Source organism: Polyergus mexicanus, unplaced genomic scaffold, assembly GCF_030449975.1.
Source record: "Polyergus mexicanus isolate NDT 795.1 unplaced genomic scaffold, iyPolMexi1.0 SCAF_11, whole genome shotgun sequence".
Lineage (NCBI taxonomy): Eukaryota > Metazoa > Arthropoda > Insecta > Hymenoptera > Formicidae > Polyergus > Polyergus mexicanus.
This window is the reverse complement of record NW_027223331.1, coordinates 6649571-6676780: the sequence shown is the minus strand read 5'-3', so window position 1 is coordinate 6676780 and position 27210 is coordinate 6649571. Positions and strand designations below refer to the sequence as shown.

Sequence of the window (27210 nt, the reverse complement as noted above, 5' to 3'; positions counted from 1 at the left end):
TGTTGCTACTGTAAAAATATTCCGAAATCGTATTATCGCTTCGTTTGACAAAATACAAAATACTTGGGGAATTTTTGGACGTCTTCGACAATCCATGAGAGGTATGCATTAATGCGGAAGGAAATCATTTCCAGCAATTTCTGTAATGAAACATTCTTACATCAGTTTCAAGTGTTCTAAATAAAAAATGTGTATAACTTGAAAAGGTAGCGTTTCCGTGTTTACATGCCTTTTTTTCATCCTCATAGTGAGTAAAATATACTCTTAAAGTTTGGCCATCTATTTCTGAAACACCCTGTATATATATATATATACACATATGTTGTGTGTGCACGCGTGATTGCGTGCGTGTGCGAGAGCTCGCGAATCGTGTAACGGGCGCACGTAATGCTTTTACACGTGTATATTAAAATAAACGAATGGACTCTCTAATGTCACTCCTGCCAATCGTCGCAAGGATCAGGACGTTAAGACCATTGTTTCGTTTTCGTTATGTGTGCATTTCCTCTTCAGGATAACTCGCGAGAGCTTCTCGCTTTTTCTTTCTCGCGATTGATAATCCTCTCTCTTTTTCCGCGCAATATTTCACGCCGTATTAACGATATTTATCTTCAATTAACGAGGAATATCATCGGCGGTAACGATGCCGATAAATAAATTGACGTTGCGCATTTCGCTCAATTGAAAGATACATTCTTGTGTGAGCGAGCGTTATCGCAATTCCCCTTTGTTGTTCTTGCACAAGAAGCGATTTCATTTTTTTACAGAGAGCGAATCATCGATTCACGGAAGATAATAGAGTACGATGACCCGATGTGAAATTGCATTTTGCAGTAAATGATGTTATTATAGAGTGGCATTGCGAAAGTCGTATTTTACCGCGACACGAAGTCATCAATGTTGCACATGTAACGCGCATTTTGACTTAATAGAGCAATCTTGCTTGCACCGGGTATTTTTTACCTTTATATAGTTATCAATTTATGCGATCCACATAGTCATCGAATATAATGACAATTTAAGTATGCGAGTAAAATGAAAATGAGTCTTGAGAGTGTAGGCTATTGCTTGGCAACACATAATTTATATAAATTAAAGGATACAAATATGTATCTTTATTAATTTAAATTCAGAGAATATAAGAAACCGCAAATTAAGAACAGATCTATTACTTATTTAAAAAAAAAAGCGAGGAAATCAATTTTCACGATTAGAGAGATCATTGGGTAATAAAAATTTTATATCGTTCTGTGGATGCAAGAACGATGAGGTAAAACGCGCATACTTATGTACGTACATCTTTCGATCAGTATGACGGTACCGTATGCATAATAATAATAATAATAATAATAATAATAAAGTCGATGGTTTAGCGGTTATTTTTTTATATTTTAACAAATCAAATACATAATTTAATTTGTTAAAATATATATATATCTTAGTTTAACGAATCTTAAGATTCATAATTATGTCACACATTAAAGTTACATTTATATAGTTTTATGGTCCCATTAAATTCTAACAGAGAAAATACAATAGAATAGAAAAGAAATATATATATATATAACAAAATTATTTTGCCATAGAAACCACTATAATTTAGCTTTTATATATTGTAACTGCTACTCTATCTCAACACAAATTACAGCTAATATAATCATCATAAAGAATAAATATATATATATATATATATATATATATATATATATATATATATATATATATATATATATATATGTACTAGGCACACACAGAAAGACATACGTTAATATAATTATATGCATATGATATTAATGATAAATTATCGAGGGAGTGAAAAACGCGCGGATCCAGCGGGATCGAAGCAATGTGCGCGAGATGAGGCGCCGCGAATTGAAAAGAACAGAACGCAACTGCGCTGCCTTGCGCTGTGCGAATACGAGGAGAGGTGGGACCGAAGTAGGGACAATACGTCAGCATGTTCCGCCTCGCTATCGTAAGGAGAATCACGGACAGATCAAACATGGCGAGCCAGTCGCTGTTTACGGTGATAGCGAACGGTTTCTAGCGCCGTGGCGGCGTATACCAGTGCACGAGGGAGACTTTCTAACGGCGGAGCACATTTGTGCCATCGTGAATTAACGGATTTTGGTGGATATCGTGTGCATGGAGACGTGCGAGGCGGAAACGACGGCGAAGAAAGCGTCGGGCGGCGTCGGTGCCGATAGCGGAGTACATGACGCCCTTCGCGTCGTGTACTCCGCAAAAGCGGAGCCAACGCCTGCGGCGTCATCACGCCCGTTTTTCGAACGGGTGCCGCGATCTGTCGGCGAGAGCGCGGAACGAGAAGCGAACGTTGATCGTTCCAACGGTAATAAGGTAAGGAAGCGGCATCATCTTACGACAATTTAACATTTGATGATAAATAAGTCACTGACACGTCACGAATTTTAATTCACCGTATATATGGGTCAATTGTATATATCAAATATATATTTGATTGACATAATAGTTTTTGATTAATATAGTCTATATTTGAAATGTTTTTTACTTATTGTGTTGTTTGTATATATAGCTTCAATTACTCATACAGTTTAACTTCACTGGTCGAATTTATTTATTATGATACCTTTGTTTTGTATATAAATAATATATATATATATATATATTTTACAGTATAAAGCATCACTCATAAAGAACTATGGAAGATTGGAAAGCGGTAGCGGTAGCGGTGATCAAGACGGCGGTCAACATGAAGATATCGCAGCAAAAAAGAGGAAAACACGCAGGGGTAAACCCAAGCATAGGAAATTAAAACCGTATCTGAAACAATTATCTTATCAGCAACAGTTACGGAGCAGGTGCATCGGTAGAATTGCAAAAACTAATAGGCAACCACCAGCTCTATATAATACCACGCAATTTCTTATGAATGATCATAGCGATCTACCTGATCTCGAACAAAAATTATCAGAAGCCGCATCATTGGAAGTACCTGCCATGTTTCAAAAACCACCAGCGCCACCGCGCACTCGTGATTCCAGTTTTAGCGTAGATTCCGACGAGGATTATTTTTATTCGTCTCCGGAAGATGAAGAGGAGTTTCTAACGAAAGAATTTTCGACTGCATATGAAGACCTTCATGAGGAAAGATTGAGCACTTTGACAAAAACAGAATTAATACAGGAATACAGGCATTTAGAAGCCAAAATGGATTCATTAACAAAAAGATTACGTAATAAGAGCATTCATCAAATAGAAGAAAGAGATTCGGAAAATAAAAATGTATCTACTACAGATTCCGAGATAGCAAAAAAATTGAAGTTATGTCAACAACGGATTGATGATCTAATACAGCAGAACGAGCAGTTAAGACGGGAAAATGAAATGTTACGTACTGAAAAAAGATTATGCGCGAGCAGTTCCGAGTCTAGTGTCGACAGTGAAAGCGACAGCGACAGTTCTAGCAATAGCAACCAAAGTAGATGTAGTTGCTCTTTTTCAAGTCCGGGAACATCTCCCAAGCATACTTACAAATCTAGATTAGATAATAATATAAGAACAGATAAAAAAAATGATAGCTGCGATACTAGCCAAAGCGGAAGCCCCAGAACATCTATAACACCTACTAATTTCTCTAACAGGCATATGGTTATGAACGAAACTGGTAGTTTTCCTACATAGATTCTACTTCCTTTTGAATCAAATTGAAAAACGCGTTCACGAGCAACAAACAGCAAGGTGGATTTGTATTTATATACGGTCCAATTAATTATAAACGTATATTAACATTGCATTCAATATTATAAAATTATCAATAGCGAAGCATACATAGTATGCATTTATTCAATATATGTACCTTACATATATTTAAAAATGGCGAATTTTTCAGTAAACTTTGTTGTAACAGTATTTTCAATCTTTCTCTGATATCTGCTAAATCTTGTTAGGCTGTTATTTAATATCTTGTTGCAGTTTGCTGGTTTACACTCTTTTTTTTTCTTTAAGACTGTGTGTGTATGTGTACATATATACACAGTATATGGATACATATATGTATAACAACATGATAAATGTAGGATTAATAGGAATCTATAGAAAAACTACTCTTTCGCATCTATTTGATCTTTATTTTATTATTTGCTTTGAAAAATATTTACCATATATATCACACATTGCTTTTTTCTCCTGTTTAGTATCGTACACAATGCACTTTAATTACGTTTTCTCAGCCTGATTTTTGTCCTTTTGCATACTGCCAATTACAAATGCTAGGATTTATAAATGGACGGTCTACAGACCATCAACTAACACAGACTTATGCGCATGAGTACATAAAGGCACAATTCTCTTTTTTAAATTCATTAAAAATATATGTATTATATGTAATATACTGAAAACATGTGATGAGAAAATTATATTATAGAAGAAATGTATTAAAAATCTTTGTACAATTGTATAGTTTTAGGAAATAAGACAAAAGATGTTAGTTTATGGTCTGAAAATGTAAGATATGCAAAAATATGTTTTATATTTCTGAGATTTTTAATAAATCTTAAGTTCTGCTCTAATATATATATGTATGTATGTATATATGTATATATATAATACGTATTCTGTTTTAATATATTTTATCCTCAAGTTAGATTAGACAGTTGGATTTCGAATTGAATATGATTATAGTATTATATTGTGCTATATGAAATGAAATTATATTATGAAATAAGAATTTTTTCTGCAAGTTATATATATATATATAACTTGCAGAAAAAAAAAATATATATATATGTATATAAAGAACATGGATTGTCAATATATTGAGATACTAAATTGGAAAAGTAAAAGAAATAATCATATTTACATATGAAATTTAATTATTTTCATTCTTTCAGATTTCTATGAAATTAACATTAACCATAAATATAAATAACCAAATATATATGAAATATATATACAACATATAAATAAACAAATATATATACAACATATATTTTACAAATCAAAATTATATAATAAAATAATTTTATTATTAAAATTACTACATATTATATTTAAACGATATATATATAATAACAATAAATTATATAAATTAATTCAGAAAGTTTGTTTATGTGGAAAGGAAATATAATATGTGAAATATCTCGTGAATTCAAGCCAAACAATCGTTTAAATATAATATGTAGTAATTTTAATAATAAAATTATTTTATTATATAATTGTGATTTGTAAAATATATGTTGTTGGCTGCGGTCGGGAAGACATTAAAGAAACTTCAAAGTTTGATTGACCAATCGGAATAAAGATTAAAAATTTCTTTACTCTGATTGGTTAATGCAATGCTTCGAAACATTTCTAGCGTTTTCTAGACCGCAGCCAACAGCTTGAGTGCATCAGCATCACATTTGATGCTATTTCGTTTTGAAGCATCAGGCACTGCGCACAATAGAGAAAATATTAGGAATAGGAATAAAATATTAAATATCAGGAGGAGCAATTTGGAATTATTTTTAATTCAAACAAGGGAACGGAATGGATTAACGGATAATGAAATAAAGAAATAAAAATCAGAAATAATTAATCTATTCTGTTTCCTTGTTTGAAATAAAATAATTCCAAATTGCTCCTCCTGATATTTAATATTTTATTCCTATTCCTAATATTTTCTCTATTGTGCGCAGGACTCAAGAGGAAGGCATCTTTAAATTTGTGAATCGGATTTAATGCTGCATCCTTACAGGTATCCTCTTGTAAACTTGCTTAACACCCTTGAAATGTGACCAACTTCATGGCGCGATAAATTGAAAAGTACAGAAGTACACAAGCAAAGAGAGTGCTCGGTTGAATGGTTGAAATTTGTGATCATATGCGAAAGAGTGTTTATCGGCTGCCAGACATATATTATGAAAGCAATGTCCCATCATTATATAGTGACGGCGCACAAACCAACGGCTGTCACTGCCTGCGTGACTGGTAAGTCATCAAATGTCGTGAAATTACAAGGCGAAAGATAATATCGCTTTTTTGTAATTGTTTCCTTGCATTCTATTTCACAAGGTAATTTTACTTCGCCTACGGATTTAAATCTGATATTGGCTAAGAATGTACGTTTGGAGATATATCTTGTAACACCAGAAGGTTTGAGACCCCTAAAAGAAGTCGGTATCTATGGTAAAATAGCAGTTATAAAATTCTTCAGACCGCCGGTAAGGTTATCTTTACGTGTTATGTTACTGTTTGTGTATGTGTGTGTTTAAAGATTCATCTTTATATATGATTTCTGTTTATTTCAAGTCTTTCAGTCTATTAGTTTTTTATTAATAAGAGGCTTACAAGAGATAGCATAATTATTTCAATTTTCACTAATTTATACATGAATAAATCATTTTTTAAACATATTTTTTAATATAAGAAGAGAGAATATGGATAAAAACATATTATCTCTCTAAGAGAGAGAGAGAGAGAGAGAGAGAGAATATGTAAAATTTATATATGAAAATTTATTATATTATATAAACAATTGCGCATAACTATAGTATTGTCTTGAAGATTGTTTAAGATGAAATTTTTCATTTTTGAAATTATAAAAATTGTATTTTTTATTATAAAATTTGTATTTTTTGACAGCACGAGAAGAAGGATCTTCTGTTTTTATTAACAACAAGTTACAATGCTATGATTCTGGAATGTATGGGCGAAGGAGAAGACATAGAGATTATAACAAAGGCTCATGGAAATGTGGCAGATCGTATCGGAAAAGCTTCCGAAACTGGGATCAAAGCTGTTATTGATCCAAAAGCTCGAGTAATTGGTCTTAGATTATACGATGGTCTCTTTAAGATTATACCCTTGGACAAAGATAATCCAGAATTGAAAGCATCTTCTATTCGTATGGACGAACAGCAAGTGCAAGATGTTAATTTTCTCCATGGATGCACTAATCCTACTTTAATTTTAATTCATCAAGATATTAATGGTAGGCATGTGAAAACACATGAAATCAATTTGAGGGAAAAAGAATTTTCAAAGATACCTTGGAGACAGGATAATGTAGAGCGGGAAGCTATGATGGTCATACCTGTACCTTCCCCTATCTGTGGCGCAATCATAATAGGGCAGGAGAGTATTTTATATCATGATGGTACTACATATGTTGCCGTAGTACCACCGATTATAAAGCAGAGCACTATTACTTGCTATGCCAAAGTAGATAATCAAGGATTAAGATATTTATTGGGAGATATGGCTGGTCATTTATTTATGTTGTTTTTAGAGCTAGAAAAGAAGCCCGATGGAACACAAGTAGTGAAAGACTTGAAAGTCGAGTTATTAGGCGAAATCAGTATACCAGAATGTATAACTTATCTGGATAATGGTGTAATATATGTCGGTAGCCGTCTAGGTGATTCCCAATTGATCAAATTAATTACAAAAGCAGATGAAAATGGATCCTATTGTGTACCTATGGAAACTTTCACTAATCTGGCACCTATTGTCGATATGGCTGTAGTAGATCTGGAAAGACAGGGTCAAGGACAGATGGTGACGTGTTCGGGCGCTTTTAAAGAAGGTTCTCTCAGAATTATTAGAAACGGCATTGGCATACAAGAACACGCAAGTATTGACTTACCAGGGATTAAAGGCATGTGGGCTCTAAAGGTTGGCGGTGGCAACTTTGATAATACATTGGTATTATCATTTGTTGGACAAACTAGGATCTTGACTTTAAACGGCGAAGAAGTTGAAGAGACAGATATACCGGGTTTTGTCGCAGATGAGCAAACTTTTCATACAGGCAATGTTACTAATGATTTATTTATACAAATAACTCCAACATCCGCTAGATTAATCTCGCACGAGAGCAAAATGGTCGTCTCCGAATGGGAACCACAAAATAAAAGAACCATCAGTGTGGTAGCCTGCAATGGTACCCAAGTCCTTTGCGCCACAGGAAATGATCTGTTCTATATGGAAATTTCATGCAATCAGATTGTACCTAAAGGATTTGCCACCTTGCAGCACGAAGTAGCATGCTTGGATATTTCCCCTCTGGATGGTGTAAATGAAGCCAAAATTGTCGCTGTTGGACTTTGGACGGACATATCTGTTCGTATCTTGACTTTGCCTGGCTTAGAAGAAATCAATAAGGAGCTTCTCGGAGGCGAGATTATACCCAGATCTATTTTAATGACTTGTTTCGAGGGCAACACGTACTTACTCTGTGCCCTAGGTGACGGCAGTATGTATTATTTCACTCTGTACAAACAAAGCGGTATGCTCTCGGACAAGAAAAGAGTCACCTTAGGAACACAGCCTACGGTTCTCAGAACTTTTCGATCGCTCTCCACGACGAATGTATTTGCGTGTTCGGACAGGCCCACTGTAATTTATTCCTCGAATCACAAACTCGTCTTTAGCAATGTCAATCTCAAGGAAGTGAATCATATGTGTTCCTTGAACGCGGAATCGTATCCCGATAGCCTGGCTTTAGCGACAGATAGCACCGTCACGATCGGTACAATTGACGAAATTCAGAAGCTGCACATAAGAACGGTTCCGCTCGGAGAGTCTCCGAGGAGAATCGCTTATCAGGAAAGCTCTCAAACTTTTGGCGTTATCACGATGCGTGTCGACGTGCAAGAGAGCAGCGGTGTAAGTATCGTCAGGCATTCCGCATCTACTCAAGCAGCTTCCATGTCCAGTAGCAGCCACATCGCGTCACACAACAAACCCAGTGGACACACAGCCAGTGAGATTGGCCAAGAAATCGAGGTACACAATCTTCTCATCATCGACCAGCATACTTTTGAGGTCCTGCATGCGCACACATTAATGCCGAGCGAATACGCGTTATCACTGATCTCGACGAGATTGGGCGAGGATCCGACCTCTTATTTTGTGGTCGGAACAGCGTTTATAAATGCCGACGAAACTGAGCCGAAAATGGGCAGAATACTATTGTATCATTGGAGCGACGGAAAGCTTACGCAGGTTGCAGAGAAGGAAATCAAGGGTTCCTGCTATTCTTTGGTAGAATTTAACGGGAAACTTTTGGCGAGTATCAACAGTACAGTACGGTTATTCGAATGGACCGCAGAAAAGGAACTCAGATTGGAATGCAGTCATTTTAATAACATTATAGCGCTTTATTTAAAAACCAAGAGTGATTTTGTCTTAGTGGGTGATCTTATGAGATCCCTCACATTACTTCAGTACAAGACTATGGAAGGCAGTTTCGAGGAGATAGCTAGGGATTACAACCCCAATTGGATGACTTCTATTGAAATATTAGACGACGATACTTTCTTAGGGGCTGAAAATTGTTTCAATCTTTTTATATGTCAAAAGGATAGGTATGTGCTTATTGTACTTATCAATAATAAGTAGGTTTGTGAAGCTTTTAGTGAGGCAATCAATATATTGTTGTTTCTAGTGCCGCAACATCCGAAGATGAGAGACAACAAATGCAAGAGGTAGGCCAGTTTCATTTAGGTGACATGGTCAACGTTTTCCGGCATGGTTCATTAGTGATGCAAAATTTGGGAGAATCAAGCACGCCTACGCAGGGTTGTGTATTGTTCGGAACTGTTAGCGGTGCGATCGGTCTTGTGACGCAAATTCCGTTTGCGTTTTACGAATTTCTGCGCAACTTGGAGGATAAATTAACCAGCGTAATAAAAAGTGTAGGCAAAATAGAACATAACTTCTGGAGGAGTTTCAAGACAGATTTAAAAATGGAGCAATGTGAAGGATTTATAGACGGTGATTTAATAGAATCTTTCCTCGATTTAAGCCACGACAAAATGACGGAAGTTTCAATGGGCCTTATGGTAAGTCAATCGCGTTTTATGTTTCCTCTCAAGTGTATATTTATAAACAAATTGTTGATTATAATTTTTAAATATATCTTAATATCCATTATATTTTTTTCCATAGATCGATGATGGCAGCGGTATGAAGAAGGAAGCGACGGTAGATGATCTTGTAAAAATAGTAGAAGATCTCACAAGGATACATTAAATGTTTTACAAGTAAACAATATTATAAGTGTGGAAAATATCTGTAAGGATACGAGAAGATATAAGAGAGATTTAAATGGCTATTTATGCGGGAAGGCAAACGTTTATACAGTTATCTTTGTTATTATATCATTGGTAGCATGCAATGATATTAATGGCATTACAAAAGCAGCATATAATAACGTAAATCTTCTCTTTCGTGATCCCTATATTCTTTCGTATATATACGAATATATATAAATACATCACCAATGTTGTTTTATAATGTTAAAGATTATGAAAAAATTAAGATTCCTCCATCGCTCGTTTTTTAGCATCCTTAGTGACAAGCAGTGTTTTTTTTTTTTTTTTTTTTTTTTTTTTTTTTTTTTTTTTTTTTTTTTTTTAGAATTGCACATGTGAGACGTAGACTGTATATGACAACACGCATTAATATATTATCTTCAAAGAGTACTCGAATTTATAGTACACTTTTATAACTTTGTAAGATCGAGTGTAAATAAAAAAGGACGAGGCATTTTAAGATAATTTTCTTTTTCATCGCGTAACGATATAATCGTCGCTCACTTATTAGCATTGAGCGTGGCTTTCAGCGTTTCCGGGTCAAATAACCAGCCGCGTAGATCCTCCACACCTTGACCCGTCATTCCACTGGTCTCCATTACGATGATCTTTTGCGTCACTTCCCTTTGTAAACGTGCGTATTGCAGCATCAGCAGAGCTTCGTTTCTCATCTGACGGTACGAAACATCCATTTTATTCAAAATGAGCGCGACTTTTACGTTTCGTAATCTCGGTTCCACCAAGAAGGAATAGAGCAATACACCTGCTGCGCTTATTTGGCAAAGATTACTCGTATCCACTACGTAGATTATTTTATGAATCTAACAATATGTAAATTATGTATCGTAACAATTATTTCAAAATTGTATTATGCCTGACTGTATTTTCTGATACGAGTACCTTGTCAAAGTAATGTTTCCATATCGGTGCCATGCTACCTCCGATTTCTTTGATTACCATGTCGAATTCGCCAGTATCGTTTTTTATAGTAAATAAATTTATCCCATTGGTAGGTACGGTATAAGTCGCATTGTCGATCTCGTCTCTTTGGAGACTTTTCATTAGGAGAGTTTTGCCTGATTTAAATGGCCCAAGACAGAGACACATTTCTTTTTCGTATTTAAAGCCGTCGATCTTCGTTCACTTTTTATGCTAAGACATATCTACGAATCGTCTGATGGTGATTATATATATGCTGCGGTTCTCACGCTTGTATGAGAACTTTTGCACATTTGTATAGAAGATGACAAACTATTATTGATTTAACAGGTTTACCGGCAAAACGATATAGTTTCATCAACAATCGAATTAAAACGCGCTTTCGAATTAAGGCGTGTAGTTGCAAAATTTATTAAATCGAACAGTTAAGTTTTAATTTGGGCTAAAGTTTTTTTAATTTAAATATTTGGCACTAACAAAAGTTATAAATATTTCAAAATTATTTAAGTGCCATATATATATTTCCTTTTTTTTTTATATTTCGATTAATAATTTTAATTAAATTTGCAATTAAACGCCTCAATTGAAATCAAAATTTTATTCACAGCTTATGATTTCAGTACAATGTAAAAATTTTCAGATTCCTTACTAAGTTAATTATATTTACACTTACAATATATGTGAATGTGAACACCATATATATAATATACACTCTCTTTCCTCTAAATACGAAAAATATATTAAAATTGCACTTACAATTTTAAGCTTTTATTGCAATATAATAGTTTTGTTTGACAAAATCAAAAATTAAATTTTTCTATTTATCACCTCCTCGTCTTCCCTTCCTTTAAAAGAAAAAATCATAAAGTCTCTACATTGCATTCTATTAAAAAGCTTTGTACAATGAGAGTTATGTTGTCAAATCGCTATCTAAGTAATGGCAGTAATTTTCTAACAGTATACATTTCTCAATTTTCACAAATAAGTAAAAGATGCACGATATAATTGTTATATATCCATACACAAGGTAAATATTGCATATATATAATAAATTTCGATACAATGTATTCATTATCATAATATAATCATAAAGACAATAATTTGTTTTATTAATAATAAGAAATTTGCCTCGAAGCTTAAGTTTAAAATTTATTAAATGTACGGACAAGTTTTCTTGCTTGTTTTCCTATGTTATATAACATAAGCATGTATGCACAAAAACATATACATTATCTTCTTTGATTAATTTCACATTGATTATGGCTTACCGCACATTTTGGTACGATTTCTTAAATACATAAACATGCTTACTAATGTTAAAAGATAAGAAATAAAAGTTACAGAGTGGTGATTTATTTTTCCTACATCTTGAAAATATACATAACAAACTAAATATCGAAGACATCGTTGTCAATATAAACATTAAAGAGATTTTTTTAAAAAACAGCTTTCTAGGAATGGCTAACACACAGAATAACGAATCTTTGTGAAACACAACAATGAAGAAGTAGAACAGTTTATATAAATCACACATATTGAGTGCGTGTATTTTCAATTATGTGTCCAATTTCCACACACATTTTTAAACAGCTTAGTAAAATGTTTACGTTCATAGACAAAAAATTTCATTGTACACAATCTTAAGTGTCACAATGTTTTCAAATGAGTACAAATAAAGATGAAAGTTTTGCCTAATGCTTTTGCGTAAGGCATGTATAATATAAATTTTCATTCTTGCATCAGTTCAGTCTAAATTCTTTACAAATATACATTTTACACATGTTGCACATATTGTAGTCTTTCATACAGCGCTTATAATTAGTATATATAACAAACGATTTCGTAACAGCCAGTACTTTCTCACCATAAATAGTTTCTACATTTTCTGTTATAATCTTTGTATTATAAAAATTATAAATAAAATCATTTTATTTATCATTTTATATTCTAAATCTAATATGTGCAATTTCACTGAATATAAAAGATATAAATAAAAGCATTTCGGGAAATATAATAAAGGCATAATGCTATTTATAGTGAAAAAGTTAAAATACACACATGCACACATTTGTTATATCGTTATATCTTCGGTGCCAAGTGAGTTTCTTGTTTCATCTCGTATTATTCGATTGTTGTGGACTGTTAACTGATTGGCCAGTTTTCAACATAATTATTTCCGAAGTAGAGAATTCCTAGGCGTGCTATGTATGATATCTTTTACAGTAAGGCACGCACTTGAGTCGGCATTTGCCACAAATGCAAACGCTTGTCTTTGCTTCCCGCTATAATCTGAAAGATTAAATACAATTGGAAAACTCGATTAATATTAATAGTATCAACATCTTATCTTTGCGCACTTAATCATAAACTAAAAAATATGTAATAAAAATAAATATTTTATTAATATTTTATGAAAAAAACATAAGTTAAAGAGAGGGAAGAAATAATACAAAAATTTAAGAAAAAGTACTGAAATTATGAGAAATTGTTATAATAAGAGATAATTTAAGCTCTTATATACCTTATTATGTACAACTTCTATACTCAATAGCATATTCCCTGGGCCAGGTATACTACGTATTAATTTGTGGTTCTGTAAACAGATTTAATTAAACATAAATGACATAGAGATTGATCACTTGTAATTAATTAATTATATAATTCACAATACAAGCAATATAATACTCACTCTTGTATCAAAAACATAGATATTGCCGTCGTAACAGCCTGCAAACAATAATTGCCCGGAAAGCCGCATACATACGATACCGACTCCAGCATCATATTGAATTGTTTGTTCACCCGTCTGTAACCAAATATTTTTTTTATGAATGACAATCTAATTAAATTTCTATTTCGAAAAACTTAAAGAGAAACTATTATACGCTTACCGTAAAATCAAAAACGTTGATAGACGTACTACTCGTACCGCAATAAATGAGATTATTATGACGCATCAGGCTGTAAACCGTGTGATTCTTCTGGCCGCTAATCATACGAAGAAACAAGCCGGTCTGTGCGTCTCGTATAGTTATCGGCTGATTTCGAGAGGCTACGATGAGAATTCTTCGCGGACCTTCATTTGTCGCTTTAAGCGCAAGAACAGACTTGTCCGAAAACTCTATACTACTTCCTTTAATGCTGCTAGCCTGTGTAAAAAAAACGTGCATTTACGATGACATTTATGAATAACTATACATAAACATATACATTTAATATGTTAATATATTACGACTAGTTTTCATACAAATGTCTCATTATTCAATGTAAATTTCGGAATCTATGCATTAGAAACAGTTTTAAAAATCGATATAGAGCTAAAACAAAAAACACGTATTTTACCTTGATATGAAAACGCGAAACATGCCCAGATTTTGTCCCAATAAAAATCATTCCCCATGCTTGATCCATGCACTGAATTGGGCTGTTTATCTGCACCGGATTCTTTACCAATGCACCCGTCTGAAAAAGAGCAATGTTTTTTTTTAGTTTTCCAATAAATGCTTGTTAATATCATTTAAAACATTAAGTCTCACCATTATATTATAACAACGCAAGATGCCGTCTAAAGAACCGGAATACATAAATTCCTTGTTAATGCCTGCAATCTCTGATCTGTAGATATGTAGACAAGTAACCGCAGATTTGTGACCTTTGTAGATATTCAATATTTCGTTAGATGTTTGGCTATATCTGTATATTTTGCCATCTTCACTTGCAGCTAGGAAAGAATTTTCAAAAATCTAGAGAAAAAAAGAAAATAAAAATTATTTACTTATTCAGCACTAACCTATCCTTATATAGAAGTGTACTCATCAGATACTCATCAGATTATATACCTTGATATCTAAGATAGGACCTTTGTGGACTGTATACTGCGTTTTCAATGCTTCTTTTTGCTCATCGATTTCCATCGAAGCGGTTCCTTGAATGGGATTATCATCACTCTTTTTAATTGATTTCTCTTCCAAGATTTCAATCTCGGTATTTTTTTTATCACAGGATTTTTCTAAAAGAAAGCAAGAATTTTGCTCCGAAATTGCAGCAGGGATTACTGACGTATCCGTATGATCATATATGGTACGTGGCATACAGGATATATCACTCGATATGTAAGGATTAATAGCGATTATTCCAAGCCTTTCTAAAATCTCTGGATTGACATTTCGCTTAAGCAGAGTATGTTTACAGTCGATCAGCCTCACTTTACAGTTCATCATTTGCCATTCCGTGTGTTTTCTCTTTTTCGCGATTATTGTAGTCTTGTTCTTCGATGCTGCGGATTCCACAGAAAGACGCGATTTCACCTGATTTTCAGTCTTAGTTCCACAATCAGTAACCAATACTTTCCGACTAGCTGTGTTTTGCATTTTTTGAGCAGCACGATTCCTTTTAACGTTGTTTGGAATTTTTTCATCGTGTATTGTAGGGGATCTGCTTTTGCGTTGCGTTATTAGATCTCTTTCGTGAATGCTTGGTTCTTGTTCGCTACTGTTCGAGTTAGAATCAATTTCGTTTGTCTGATTAGATTTGACATTTTCATTGGTATACCTGGTGCTTCTACGTATCGGCGTTGAAATGCCGGATTTTCGACGAGACCGTGCTTTACTTGTTTCCATACTTTTCGTACTTATCTTATCGAACGAAGAAATAGTCGTGCGTTCCAAACTAGATCTTTGATCAATGGACATGTCGTTGGATTCTTCTGACTTTTCGCTCGCTCGATCAATTAAAACGGAACTGCCGATAGTATGGTCCAGAATCGCCTCAAATACACGTGATTCGTTTTTAGGATTATCATTCCTTTCTTTTTGTTTAGCATTCGCACTTTTCGCATCTCGATAGTCTTGTTTCACTGCAATCGCGTCGCATGAAAGCTGCTCGGAGTCAGTATCTGATTTTTTCTGTCTCACATTAACTTTCTCTACGATAGAATCCGAGACACTCGAGTCACGTGCTACATTTATTATTGCTACTTTGTTGTTAGATGCAACACTATCGCCTGTATCTTCGTTTTCAGTAATATCAGAGTATTCGGGCTTTGGAGTATTTGATTGCAATACATTTTGTACATCTCTTACGCTATTGATTGTCTCGTTCTTTTGCAATTCGCACGCGTTATTCTGCTTATCACTATTCACATTTACCGCATGTTTATCCTTCTTCTCGATCTGATTTATTTTGCTTTCCTCTTTTCTTTTATCTTCTTCCACGACTTGGATCGATTTGGCAATCGATAAAGTATCTTTATCATTCTCCTTCATTGATTTATCAGCGTTAGTTGTAAACACGTTCGTCGTAGAATCGACTAGTGCGTTGCCGACGACGTTGCCGCCTTCTGTATTTTTAAATTTCTGCAACAATCCTAGGCTAAAATCATCTTTTATCAAAATCTTAGGCACAGATACCTTAATGTCGAAATTGCGCGATGCAATGTTATTAAGATCCTTTGGTAAGATACGCTCACAATCTAAAGAATGGCTCTCGATTAGAGTTTCTTCGGGAGTAACGCTGCTGTCAGGCTCCACGTTATGTTCGTCGTTGAAAGGAATTTTGATCTGGTTCACGACTTTAAAGACATGATTTGATTCGTCCCCAGCTGGTACATCGTTACTGTCTTGCTGTTGTCCCGCGGTCTCTTCTATATTTTCCTTCTCTCGGCAGGGCCAATCCGAATTGGCATTCGCTTCGGCATCGACGTAAAACTGATGTTCCTCAGGTTGCGACGAGAGATTGGATGTTGTCGGAATGTCATTAGAAATGCTTCGCGCCTGAGGCTCGTAAAGATCCTCCACTCTGTTCTCCGCCACCGCGTTTATCACCTCGTCCACGTTCTTCAAGATCTTCGGATCGACGATCACGTTCATATCTTCCTTTCTTTGGCTGAGCGAGTCGAGCAAATCCCGTTTCTGTTGCAACTTTCTGATGTACAACTTGGAAAGGGGTAGCTCCTCCTCCTTTTTCGTCAATTTATTGACTTTTTTCAAATAGTCGTTCAGTTGCTGCTTCTTCTTCCTACGCACAATCGCTTTCATCTTTCGCGTCCTGGCTTGTTCTTTCTTAAGTTTCTCGTCCAGCAGAACGAGACCCGTCACATTCCTGTTCTCGTGCACCTCCGACACGGTGTTTTGCACGAAAAAGTCCCATGTGCTGTCATCAGAATATATGGACTCTGGTGCGCTCGCCGGCTGAGTATTTTTTCTCGTTACCTTGCTCGGTGCTGAAATATCGTTTTTCTTATCAATATTGAAACGTTTCGCGTGCTCTCGTTCAATAGAATCCTCTGTACAATTATCCGCACTTTTATCTAAACAGATTGTAGGTTTGAAAGATTCATCGACAACGTCACAATCAGCCTTTCGGTCAATCTCCATAGCGGTCTCCTGCACTCGTGCAACATGATCCGTCGTATCGTTCGATTGAAGCTTCTGTATCGTAGCGTCTTCAGGATACGTTATAGCGGATGCGTTCGATTCAGGTCTCTGTAACGTAACATCGTCAGATGCATTCGATTCAGGCTTCTGTTGCGCAGCATTTTCAAATGCGTCCAAGGCCGAAGAGATATCCGTCTGTTTACACGCAAAAGTTGTCAAAGTCTGCTGTTCCGTTATCTCATCAAGATCTTTCTCCTCTTCGAAATCCCCTTCCCGTCTATTAACTATCTGTTCTAATCGCGGCGTTTTCTTCCATCTAATTACAGGCATTTTCGTCTTCTGCGTGTAACGCGTAATCTCATCGTCCTCCGAACTGCGAGACACGCTTTTTCTCCGTTTAATCGGAGATTCTTTCGACGATGACGAGTGTTTCTTTCGTTTGTCACGGTGCATTTTGGCGTTTTGCGGTAATTGCGACGTTAATGTCGAGACTATTCCAACTTGGTCAGAAATCGTGTCGTTTTCCCTCGTTGCATCGCTATTCATCACGGCACTTTCGGTCGATGATGTATTATTCTGCAACATCTCGTGCAATTTTAGTTTTTCCGTCATTAGTTTATGCATCTCGATATCAATTTCCAGCATTCTAGTCAAAATCGCTTCTCTTGTGCCGGTAAATTGTTTCGTATTTTTAAGTTTCCTCTTCAAGCTGTTTCTATTTAAATCGATCCTCCCGGATCGATACTTCATCTGCTGTTTATCTTTCAATTTGTGTAAGATTGTACCTTTACGCTTCCTTCGATCTTTATACATACCGTGTCTCGTTTTTTCTTGCGTCTTCTTCTCATTCATCATTCTGTCGAGTTCTTTCATCTTTCTTAGCTCTACAACCGGATTAATTTTTATATCACTGCTATGTAGGCACTTCTCTATATTAATAGAAGATATTATTGAGGTCTTACTCTGGTCGACATCGATATCCTTATGAATGCGTTCGTCGTTCGTGTTGTTTTGCGTCGACGATATTGTGTTTACGTTTACACAGTTTTTAGTATGGGTGTCTGAAGAATGCGTTTTTGTATCGTTGTATATATCCACATTCCAGGTTGGTGTTCGGTTACTCAAACTGTCTGTTTTATTTTGTTGTGTCTTTTCCAATATACCTTCCGCTGCCTCCTTGGTGGACAAACTATCGGGAGATTTCGAAAAGAGATTCGTCGCAGCCTCCTTCAAGGCAGCTTTGGTCGGAACATTCAATGTCCTTGATGATGTATCAGTCATGATCGGTGAACGTTCCATTGACGGTACTTCCGGAAGTAAATCTGAATTATCTGTCGACGAAATGTGCTTCAAGTCAAATTTATATTGTTCCTCCTGTATCTCGTCGTGCGATAAATCCGCGCAGGATGCCATTATTGTCGTTTCTGGAATGACGGCTGGCGGAATAATGTCGTATCGAGGACTTGGTTCTCGATGAACGGAGAAGGACGCCTCGTCCTTGTTATCGAACGTGGCAGCGCTCTGCAAACGATCGTCCAAATAAAACATGTCGTTGTCCAGATGTTCATCGGAATCGAAACTCGGCAGCTTGTCGCAAGAAATTTTCTCCGTAGATATATTTGTTTCTAAATATATATTATGATTGTCGAGATGTTCCGCGGTCTGATTTTCCGTTAATCTCAGCACGTCGTCCGAATTCGCCGCATCATCCAAGGCATCAGACAAACTAGGATCGATTGTAGTCGTGAGTTTATTCGTAAGATCCTTATATCCGGTTCCATCCTGAATCATCTCCTCTTCAATAAACATGGACTCCTTGATCGTTAATTCCGATGCATATTTCTCTTTGCCTATTAATCGTTTTTCCGCGTCACCACTATCGCCGATATTGATATCGTCGTTCTCGTGTAACGTAGCGGCGACTATGTCGCACGAAGATTTCTCCACGATTTGTCCTTGTTTGTTTTCATCCGTCGTCAAATCGGATTTGTCGCTCTTGTCGCTCGTCGCACATTCCTTATTCGAAGCAAGCATACTATCGCCGAAAGTGACGTTAAAGTTCTCGTTAATACTCATATCGTTAGCACAATCACACTCTAACGTATCGTAATTCTCTTGCTTTGCGATCTTTGTTTCCTTTTCATGATTGTTAATATGCGTCGTACAATTTATATTACAATCATTTAAAAACAATTTGTCCTTCTTAGCGGTGTCGATTCCGTGTGATTCGATATTGAACAAATTAGGCTGCTCAAAATCTATCACAGTCTCTTGAAGGAACCCTTTGAATGGACTACCCGCGCTTTCAGGAGAGATGCCGCCGTTCTTCGTATTTTGCTGTTCTGTAAAATTTTCATTCGTAGCCGATGACAGTTCGGTAGTTTTCTTGGGAAGAGAATTATCCTCCACGTTCATAGATTTGTACGTGCCGTCCGATACAATCGATTCCATATTGTTTTCTTTATTACCATTAATTTCGACATCACTTATCATATCCGTATTTATCAACGGCTGATCCTCTCTAATATTGTCGATAATATTCGATCGAGATACCGTATTCAATTCAGGAATATTGCTCATATCGCGTTCTTCGATTATATCCGCGAAAACTAGATTATTCGTGGTCTCCGATAGATCTCGATTACTTGACCTTTCAACTTGAATTTGATTCGCGCAATTTTTTAACAAGAGCTCCGTATCTTTCGTTGCGTTAAATTGTTCACTCGACGTAGAGAAATCCTCTTCAATTGCTTTTACAGTATCGTTCGAGATTTTAATAGAGACTGCCGATATATCGAGTTTGGAAACAACATTAGAATGTTCTCCCGCATTCTGTTCTTCTTTATTCGCGACCTCGATATTCGATGCATTATTTGCGCTTTCTACGTTATGAGCTTCTTTATTTTTCATTGCTTCAGATGAATCAGCGCTTTCAATATTGCCTACATCTTCTTTAGTATCTTTTCTTCTGAAAAATTCTAAGCTTGAAAAACTTCCTTTTGCCTCATTAACGCTTTGCGATAATTCGTTATTATTATCAATATTTTCCGAAAAAATTGTTGATGCTTTCATCTCCGCATAATTATTGTTTATCTTATTTTCGCAAAAACTCGTGGTCTGTTCAATTTTTATTTTATTCATATCACTTGCATTATCAGTTTCCTTTTCTTGAATCACCTTTTTCGCATCTTCTGTCCTTGTTGTCTTCACCGAAGGAGAATATGCTTTTGTCGAAACGAGACTAATGGATTTTATTTCAGATTTCTTTTTCATTTTTTGTGCCTTCATTATTTCCTTTTTCAGTTTTAATTCTTTGCTTCCTTCTGATCGAATATTCTTAAATCTTTTAGAATCGGACGGAATTTCATTTCGCAATTTTTTATCCGTTACATTTGCTGTCTTAGATTTCGATGATATAGTTTTAGTCGTTGTTACAATGTTGGGCAATACATTAACATTTGTGTTAGCAGTAAGAAGATATTTATTTTTCGATGTATCCAGATTAATTTTCTCAACAGCGCTGCTGGTATCAATAACACGATTAGAATCTTCTTCTATAGGTTTCAGTGTTATCTTCGGTGTTATCTTCGCGATCTTAGATGTCGGTTGCCTTCCTTCTTGCCGAATATTGTTTTTCAATGTCGTCTGTGCGATATCGTTATCTTTACTATTCATTGAGGAAAGTAATCGTGGATCTTTAATAGAATCATCGTACGTTACGGATGTATATTTGTTGATTGAAATTTCTGGTTCAACGATCTTAGGCGTGAAAGATAAACTTTGATTTGACGATGTGGGATTTTCTGAGAATCTTTTCGATTCTCCTTGCTCACTCATACGACGTTGTATGGTGCGCTCATAGTAGGTCTTTATATCGATCTTCTTGCAGGCTCCTCGAGATTTTCGACTTGTAGTACTCTTAATCGGTACTCCTGATTCAAAGACCGATGTTGATACAGCAATGGTCGCCCCTTTGTCTGACATATTAGCGGAAGCTGTGATATCAGTATCGCCTTTTCTTTTAATAGCGCTGATAAACGAATCGCTAGGAATGCATACCGTTCCATCCGGTAATCGAGATATCGCACTTTCGTTAGAACTGTCGCGTAATAAATGCTCGCAATTTTTTATATTGCTCGCGAAATTATCAATCGTGGGTAGAACCTCGGTTTCATCCCGATTGCAGTTAATGTCGGTTATTTGATCAGATTTATTCAAACTCTCCAAGCATTCCATCTGATTAATTGTATCCCAATTCTCTGGTAGACTCGTAAATATCTTGAGAAAAATTTTGTTATCATTCGTATTAATCGTTTCTGGCATTTGCTTCAGTTGTGCTTTAGTTTTCGGTTGCGTCGGAGAGGCTGTCGGCGGTCTATCTTCAACGTATGATTGATTGACAGTTGTCAATGAAGTCTCTTGTGTTGTTAAAAGAGCAGATTCAAATTTACCGTTAGATTCCGGGAGCGAATACGCAGCTTTATTTTCCATGATCACGTGACTTGAAGTATTCACAAATTCAGCATCTCTGGTATTCTCTTCTTGATTGATGTCCAATTCTTCTTTAACAATCACTTCTTGCCTAATTTGATTTTCCACGATTTCTTTTTTAATTTCGTTTTCTGTCAGCAATTTGAGAACTTCCTCGTTATTGTCCTCGTTATCATCCAAGCAGGAATCGAAGGGATTCGTCGTTTTCTTGCATTGCTGTTGTTTCTTCTTTTTATGATGCAATCTTTTCCTGCAATGTTTTCGCCATTTTTTATATTTTCGCGATTTCTTCGACTTTTGTTTGCGTTCCCGCTCTATCTCGGCATTCACCTCGTCTCTTATTGTTTCGTTCAATGACATTTCCTTGGCAACCTTCTCTTTCTCTTTTATCGCCCTTAATAGCTTAACATTTGGTTCCGCGTTGCTATTACTATCATTGCTGCTGCTGCTGCTACTGCTGCTGGTACTGCTACTGCTATTGCTACTACTGTTACTATCATCATTGTTGCGATCGTTATTGTACTCCGAATATTCTGCACTATGTCTTCTATCATCGCTGTGTCGCCTAGATTCTTTATGCTTGTCTTTTTCCAATGTTCTGTGTCTTATGCTTGTTGTATGCTTTGAGGATTCAGATGAATAACGGCGTCGTGGGCAAGATTTTTTAATATGCCCTCTGTGTGATGAATTCTTATCGCTAGTATTAATTTTTTTTGTAAGAGAAGACGAAGGTATCGAATTCGCTTGAGTTCCATATCTTGCTTCCCACTCTTCTTTGGTAAGATTTCTGTATGCATGTGGATCTTCTCGTTCCTTTCTCTTCCATCTATCGCATCTTTCGATCCAGTGCGTGCAATTTTCCGATTTATGCGTTCTGTCATCTTCCAAGAGCGCATCGTTCTCCGCACTCCTTGTAATCGCGTCGTCGTCAAATTTTTTTACAATTCGTTGACCCGCGCTACAATGCTTCACTGCTGCGGGAGTTTGATTTTTCTTGGTCACTTCTGAAAATATATCATCCAGATCATGCTGTAGAGCCGAATATCCTGATAAGTTGCTACTAATGTTAGAATTATTAGATACGATAGTACTACCAGCATCATCTTTGAAGTTAAAATTGTTACTTCTACTAATATGGTGTATCTGCACTCTGTCATGTCCCATTTTCGTCGTATGGGTTTTAGTTCTTTCGCATTCTTGGCTTTTATAATTTGGTATTGTTTTATTTGCACACTCTGAAATAAAGGATGTTACGGGACTGAATACATGATTTGTATCTTCCAAGTAATTATTATGACTATTCGAAGCTGATGCTGCAAACTCAATGTGATTGTCCACTTGCACATCCAGTTGTAATACTTCGTTTAAGTGATGAATGAATTCTGTGGGTAGATCTGTAATCGATACAGTGGCATCAGTCTCCAACATCGCATTCAACTGCTTCATAAATTCCTGCTGATCGTACAACTTCATCTTTTCATTTTGAGCGTGTCTCATTTCCAAGGATAATGTAGACCTCTTTTCTTTGACTAGACGCTTCATTATAATATCAAACTTCCGAAGACTAGTATTATTCACCATGTTGAAAATATCGTTTTTACTCATCTTCAAAAATCGACTGATGATTTTGTTTTTCCAAGAGGCTTCCGAATTAGAGTTTTCGTTCTTTTCTATACAATTTATTGATTTTTGCGTATTGATTTTCGACAACAACGAAACGTTAGAATGAGATTTTTCTTTATTATTATCTATATTAGTATTAGCATTCTTTTGAATTTTTTTGTGAGATGATACAGCATTTTGATTTACAATTGACTCGGATGATGCTATATTTCCTGAATTATTCTCCTTCTTCTTTAAATTCTTCCGTTCTTCTTCATTTCGTTTTAATGTACTCTTAAAGTGTTTTTTAGAAATTGAAGGCGTTTTCTCCGATTCCACAGATTGCATTATGCCATTTCTTTTCTCATTACTCTCTTGCCATCCAGTCTTAGTATTTACTATTTTCGTTTTATTATTTAAGTTAAATACTACTTTGGGACGTTCTTGTTCATTCATCAGCGACGTGTCAGTAGATCTCGTATTTGTATCTTGTACCACAGTTTCTTCTAATGGCAAATGATTCGACACTCTCCGTTCCTGAAATATTTTCTTATTATGAGTATTATTTTGTTTTGTTCTCTTCACTGTATTAATTTTGGTCTTTGGTTTTCCCGGAGGTAAAGATATAGACTCTATATTGCTAACTGTATTAATTGTGGTACTTCTTTCGCAAAGAGATTTAGAATCTGATTCTTTATCTCTTTTTTCTGTTATACTTGTCATTTGTTTTGCAAATTTCAAAGCTTCTTGCATGTCACTTAAACCGTCGTCCTTGTTCGCATTGCAATCAGAAAGCGGCAAGAGTTCCGGCGAGGAAGATGAAGATGCAATATGAGACATTGTATGTATTGGAAATATTGCATGCGATGGAACATTCGTATTCATGGCAGGGTGATTACCTGATGGCATAGAAAATAATGGAGAAAACTGGATTGTATCGATATGAGATGGCAGGAAAACGTTACTTTGGCTTTCTAGCGGTAATTGTTGAGATATAAATCCTCCATTTGTATTTAATTCTGTATGCGTTTCTCTGTTACTATAGCTGGCAATTGTTGATGTTAGTAAATGTCTGATATTTGGTGGTGGTTCTGTAGGATCAAATAATGGTAGCATATCAGGTATAGAAGGCGGAGGCATAACATGTGGTCGATCCTGCTTCACAAGTATCGGTGGTGGAGTACTTGGATCAAAATCAATAGGCAATTCTCCCTGCTCAGTATGTGGAGACAGTTTTGGTGGTCCATTATGAAAGGGATCTTTCTTTATTTTCGATATTTGATTATTCAATGCAACATTATCTAATACTGGTGCATCAGCTACTGCCGGTTGTGATAATCTACAATTATTACTACCTGAACTTATTGTAGAAATCTGGGATTCTAAAACGTTCTCTTGAACTTCTAAATTTGTGGTCACTGATTCTTGTACATTTTGTGATGCATTTTTATGTAAAATATCCTGATCTATTAAATCAATCGGGAGTGGTATATTCTGTAGACTTGGTGTTTTAGATACATCTTGTTCTAGGATCTTGTTCACAGGATCTGTGAGATATATTTCATTTTCCTGAGAAATATCTTGTTGTTGATCACAGCAATCTTGCGAAGTATTAACCAAAGGTGTATGAAGCTGACACTGAAGATCGGAGTCTAATAATTCACTTTCAACATTGTTATCTTTATGTAAATCTGATTGTTCTAAATTGCGAAACTTATCGATTGACCCATGAAGCCAGTTGTCCATTTCTAAATACTCATTCTCAACTGATAGACTTGCTGTTTGATTGTTAGGTATCGCTTCTTGAGGTTCACCTTCATTTTCTTCTAATATTACTACACCGCTATTTGTATTATTAGTAACATTAGACATATGTTGTGTGTTATCGAGTCGTGAATTATCAGGATTTATTTTTCCAATATCTCTCAGATCATTGGATGTCAGATTGAGTTCAACTTGTGGATACCTGAGTATAGGGACACTTATGTCATTTGTACAGTCTTCTGCAACATTGGACAAAAGCGGCGTGTCGTCGCTCCAAATATTTATCATTTCATCGCTGTTAAAACAAGACAATTTTTGCTTTAATCGATCTGCTGTTTCCGCTATCTTCTGCTGTCGTTCCTCTTCAGAACCAGGAAGGGGAAGCTGCGGCATAGCATCAATCTGATTATTCTCTATTTGAAAGCTATTCAAATCCGGTGGAATAATAACATCCTCATAATCCGGAGGCAAGGGCAGTCTGTTGGGAGCAGCTAATCGAGCGTTGTAGCCGCGGAAATTTTTTCTCCTACCGCCTGGTCTGAACTGCGGATTACCACGTAACAAGTGGGGCTGAAAAAACATATTGTTCGGTTGCCAGGGCATGAATGGCGCGGCACGCCCTGGTCTCGGTGGGCCTACATATCGGAAAGGTGGAAGTAGGAACCGGGTTCTACCGAACGAGTTTGCGGTACCTCGCGTACTCGCACGCGTACCTTGTGGCCGAAAGCCCCTTCCTCGGCCGAAATTGGTGTAACTCATCCCAGTCCAACCGATATCCCGATATACCGTTTTGGTAAACTCGTGCAAAAAAAGCACACAGATTTTAACACTGCACTATCTTTGGTAGTTTAATAAAGCGTACATATGTCATATCACCGCACATTTCATCCGATAATGTACATTTATTGCACCGATATATTAATTAACGAGATTTTCAATTCTCGAATTCGTGATTTGTTCTTTGTGTGAACTCGCGACACCGGAACATCGAAAATCATCATATTTCTACGTATCTTCGTCACGATTGCTATAGCATTCGTTGTCTATCTCTACGAGATATTCTCTGATTGACATTCTACCTAACCTCTTACATGTCACAAGCCTTTGGGATTTACCGGCAAGACTGTTCTTTCAACTGTAAAAAAGGATGTATAATTAGGTACGTACGATAAGTAGGCTGTATAATATTAAGGGAAAGGAATCACTCGAGAACAATTGATATTTATTACTTTGCGTTTGCAAATGTGCAACGATTTTGTATACCGAATAAAGAGATCCGTGAAAGACTTACACGTTTATTCATAAGCGCCATCAGATGTGTCGTGCTCTAGTTTTATCGTGAGCTTCCTTCTACGACGATGTTATTTTCGTCGCGTACCCAATATCAGGGATATTTCACGGGATTCTGTTTGGTCATAAATCGGAATCGACTTTTCCGAAACACGATGTGGGCATGTGGGCTCCTTTCGATGTTTATATAAATACAAATATCTTCTTACTGAAACGATAACAACTAACAATACATTATTCTCTGATAAGTTTCGTCAAACTAATACACAATATGTGCGCGCGTGTCTTCGATATCGCGTCAAGTAGCTTGATTTTACGCTCGATTACGCATTCGCGTATACGTTTTCTGGCATAGAAAAATCAACCAGTCACGTGTCGAACGTAAAGAATACGGCAATATGGCATCCTTTAAGTTAGATATGTAATTGGTGGATTCGTCTGCGCATGTTCTTTTTTTGTGCAGTTAGGTACGTCTGGATAAGCCTTAACAATTTTTCCTATCGATAATATGGAAACTACACAAATAAAATTCACAATGGAAAAAGTACATCAAATACACGACGCAAAAAACACATATTTATTATTTTGCTTTTTCTTATCAATAGCTTATTTATAAGTAAAGAGAAACGTGACTTTGAATTTTTTTAAAGCGATAAGAAAATTTAACATATTTTTTACGTCATATACAAAAA

General features: G+C 35.9%; 4 protein-coding genes across 5 annotated transcripts; 2 read left to right on the top strand and 2 right to left on the bottom strand.

Annotated features, from left to right (window-relative positions):
* The first annotated feature begins 1972 nt into the window (after positions 1-1972).
* On the top strand, positions 1973-4539 carry LOC138937539 (protein HEXIM1). The gene is made up of 2 exons (XM_070303909.1): positions 1973-2358; positions 2656-4539. Exons 1-2 carry the CDS (start codon positions 2146-2148, stop codon positions 3661-3663), a joined length of 1221 nt encoding a protein of 406 aa, XP_070160010.1. The 5' UTR covers positions 1973-2145; the 3' UTR covers positions 3664-4539.
* A 1127-nt stretch (positions 4540-5666) lies between these two features.
* On the top strand, positions 5667-10348 carry Pic (DNA damage-binding protein pic). The gene is made up of 5 exons (XM_070304464.1): positions 5667-5949; positions 6034-6182; positions 6604-9329; positions 9410-9806; positions 9913-10348. The coding sequence occupies exons 1-5, from the start codon at positions 5880-5882 to the stop codon at positions 9994-9996; spliced, it is 3426 nt and encodes a 1141-aa protein (XP_070160565.1). The 5' UTR covers positions 5667-5879; the 3' UTR covers positions 9997-10348.
* LOC138937824 (ADP-ribosylation factor-like protein 16) lies at positions 9937-11280 on the bottom strand. The gene is made up of 2 exons (XM_070304465.1): positions 10959-11280; positions 9937-10879 (listed from the first exon to the last, which is right to left on the bottom strand). Exons 1-2 carry the CDS (start codon positions 11163-11165, stop codon positions 10559-10561), a joined length of 528 nt encoding a protein of 175 aa, XP_070160566.1. The 5' UTR covers positions 11166-11280; the 3' UTR covers positions 9937-10558.
* Positions 11281-11516: 236 nt separating this feature from the next.
* Positions 11517-26895, bottom strand: LOC138937822 (extracellular matrix-binding protein ebh). 2 transcript variants are annotated; one of them, XM_070304462.1, is made up of 9 exons: positions 26520-26895; positions 18334-26363; positions 14837-18255; positions 14534-14740; positions 14340-14459; positions 13889-14146; positions 13687-13803; positions 13519-13590; positions 11517-13286 (listed from the first exon to the last, which is right to left on the bottom strand). In XM_070304462.1, exons 2-9 carry the CDS (start codon positions 25985-25987, stop codon positions 13215-13217), a joined length of 11919 nt encoding a protein of 3972 aa, XP_070160563.1. In that variant the 5' UTR covers positions 25988-26363; positions 26520-26895; the 3' UTR covers positions 11517-13214. The 2 variants fall into 2 exon arrangements, with proteins under 2 accessions (XP_070160563.1, XP_070160562.1); XM_070304461.1 differs by having other exon boundaries at positions 14837-26363.
* Positions 26896-27210: the final 315 nt, after the last annotated feature.

Excerpts from the sequence above, each read along its gene's own strand:
- LOC138937824 (XM_070304465.1), bottom strand. The coding sequence starts at position 11,165 with ATGTGTCTCTGTCTTGGGCCATTTAAATCAGGCAAAACTCTCCTAATG. Across the intron at positions 10,880-10,958 it reads GGAAACATTACTTTGACAAG|ATTCATAAAATAATCTACGT; the intron begins GTACTCGTATCA and ends ACATATTGTTAG.
- LOC138937822 (XM_070304461.1), bottom strand. The coding sequence starts at position 25,987 with ATGAGTTACACCAATTTCGGCCGAGGAAGGGGCTTTCGGCCACAAGGT. Across the intron at positions 13,591-13,686 it reads TCTATGTTTTTGATACAAGA|AACCACAAATTAATACGTAG; the intron begins GTGAGTATTATA and ends ATCTGTTTACAG. Across the intron at positions 13,287-13,518 it reads TAGAAGTTGTACATAATAAG|ATTATAGCGGGAAGCAAAGA; the intron begins GTATATAAGAGC and ends TTAATCTTTCAG.
- LOC138937539 (XM_070303909.1), top strand. The coding sequence starts at position 2,146 with ATGGAGACGTGCGAGGCGGAAACGACGGCGAAGAAAGCGTCGGGCGGC. Across the intron at positions 2,359-2,655 it reads ATCGTTCCAACGGTAATAAG|TATAAAGCATCACTCATAAA; the intron begins GTAAGGAAGCGG and ends TATATTTTACAG.
- Pic (XM_070304464.1), top strand. The coding sequence starts at position 5,880 with ATGAAAGCAATGTCCCATCATTATATAGTGACGGCGCACAAACCAACG. Across the intron at positions 9,330-9,409 it reads TTTATATGTCAAAAGGATAG|TGCCGCAACATCCGAAGATG; the intron begins GTATGTGCTTAT and ends TGTTGTTTCTAG. Across the intron at positions 9,807-9,912 it reads AAGTTTCAATGGGCCTTATG|ATCGATGATGGCAGCGGTAT; the intron begins GTAAGTCAATCG and ends TTTTTTCCATAG.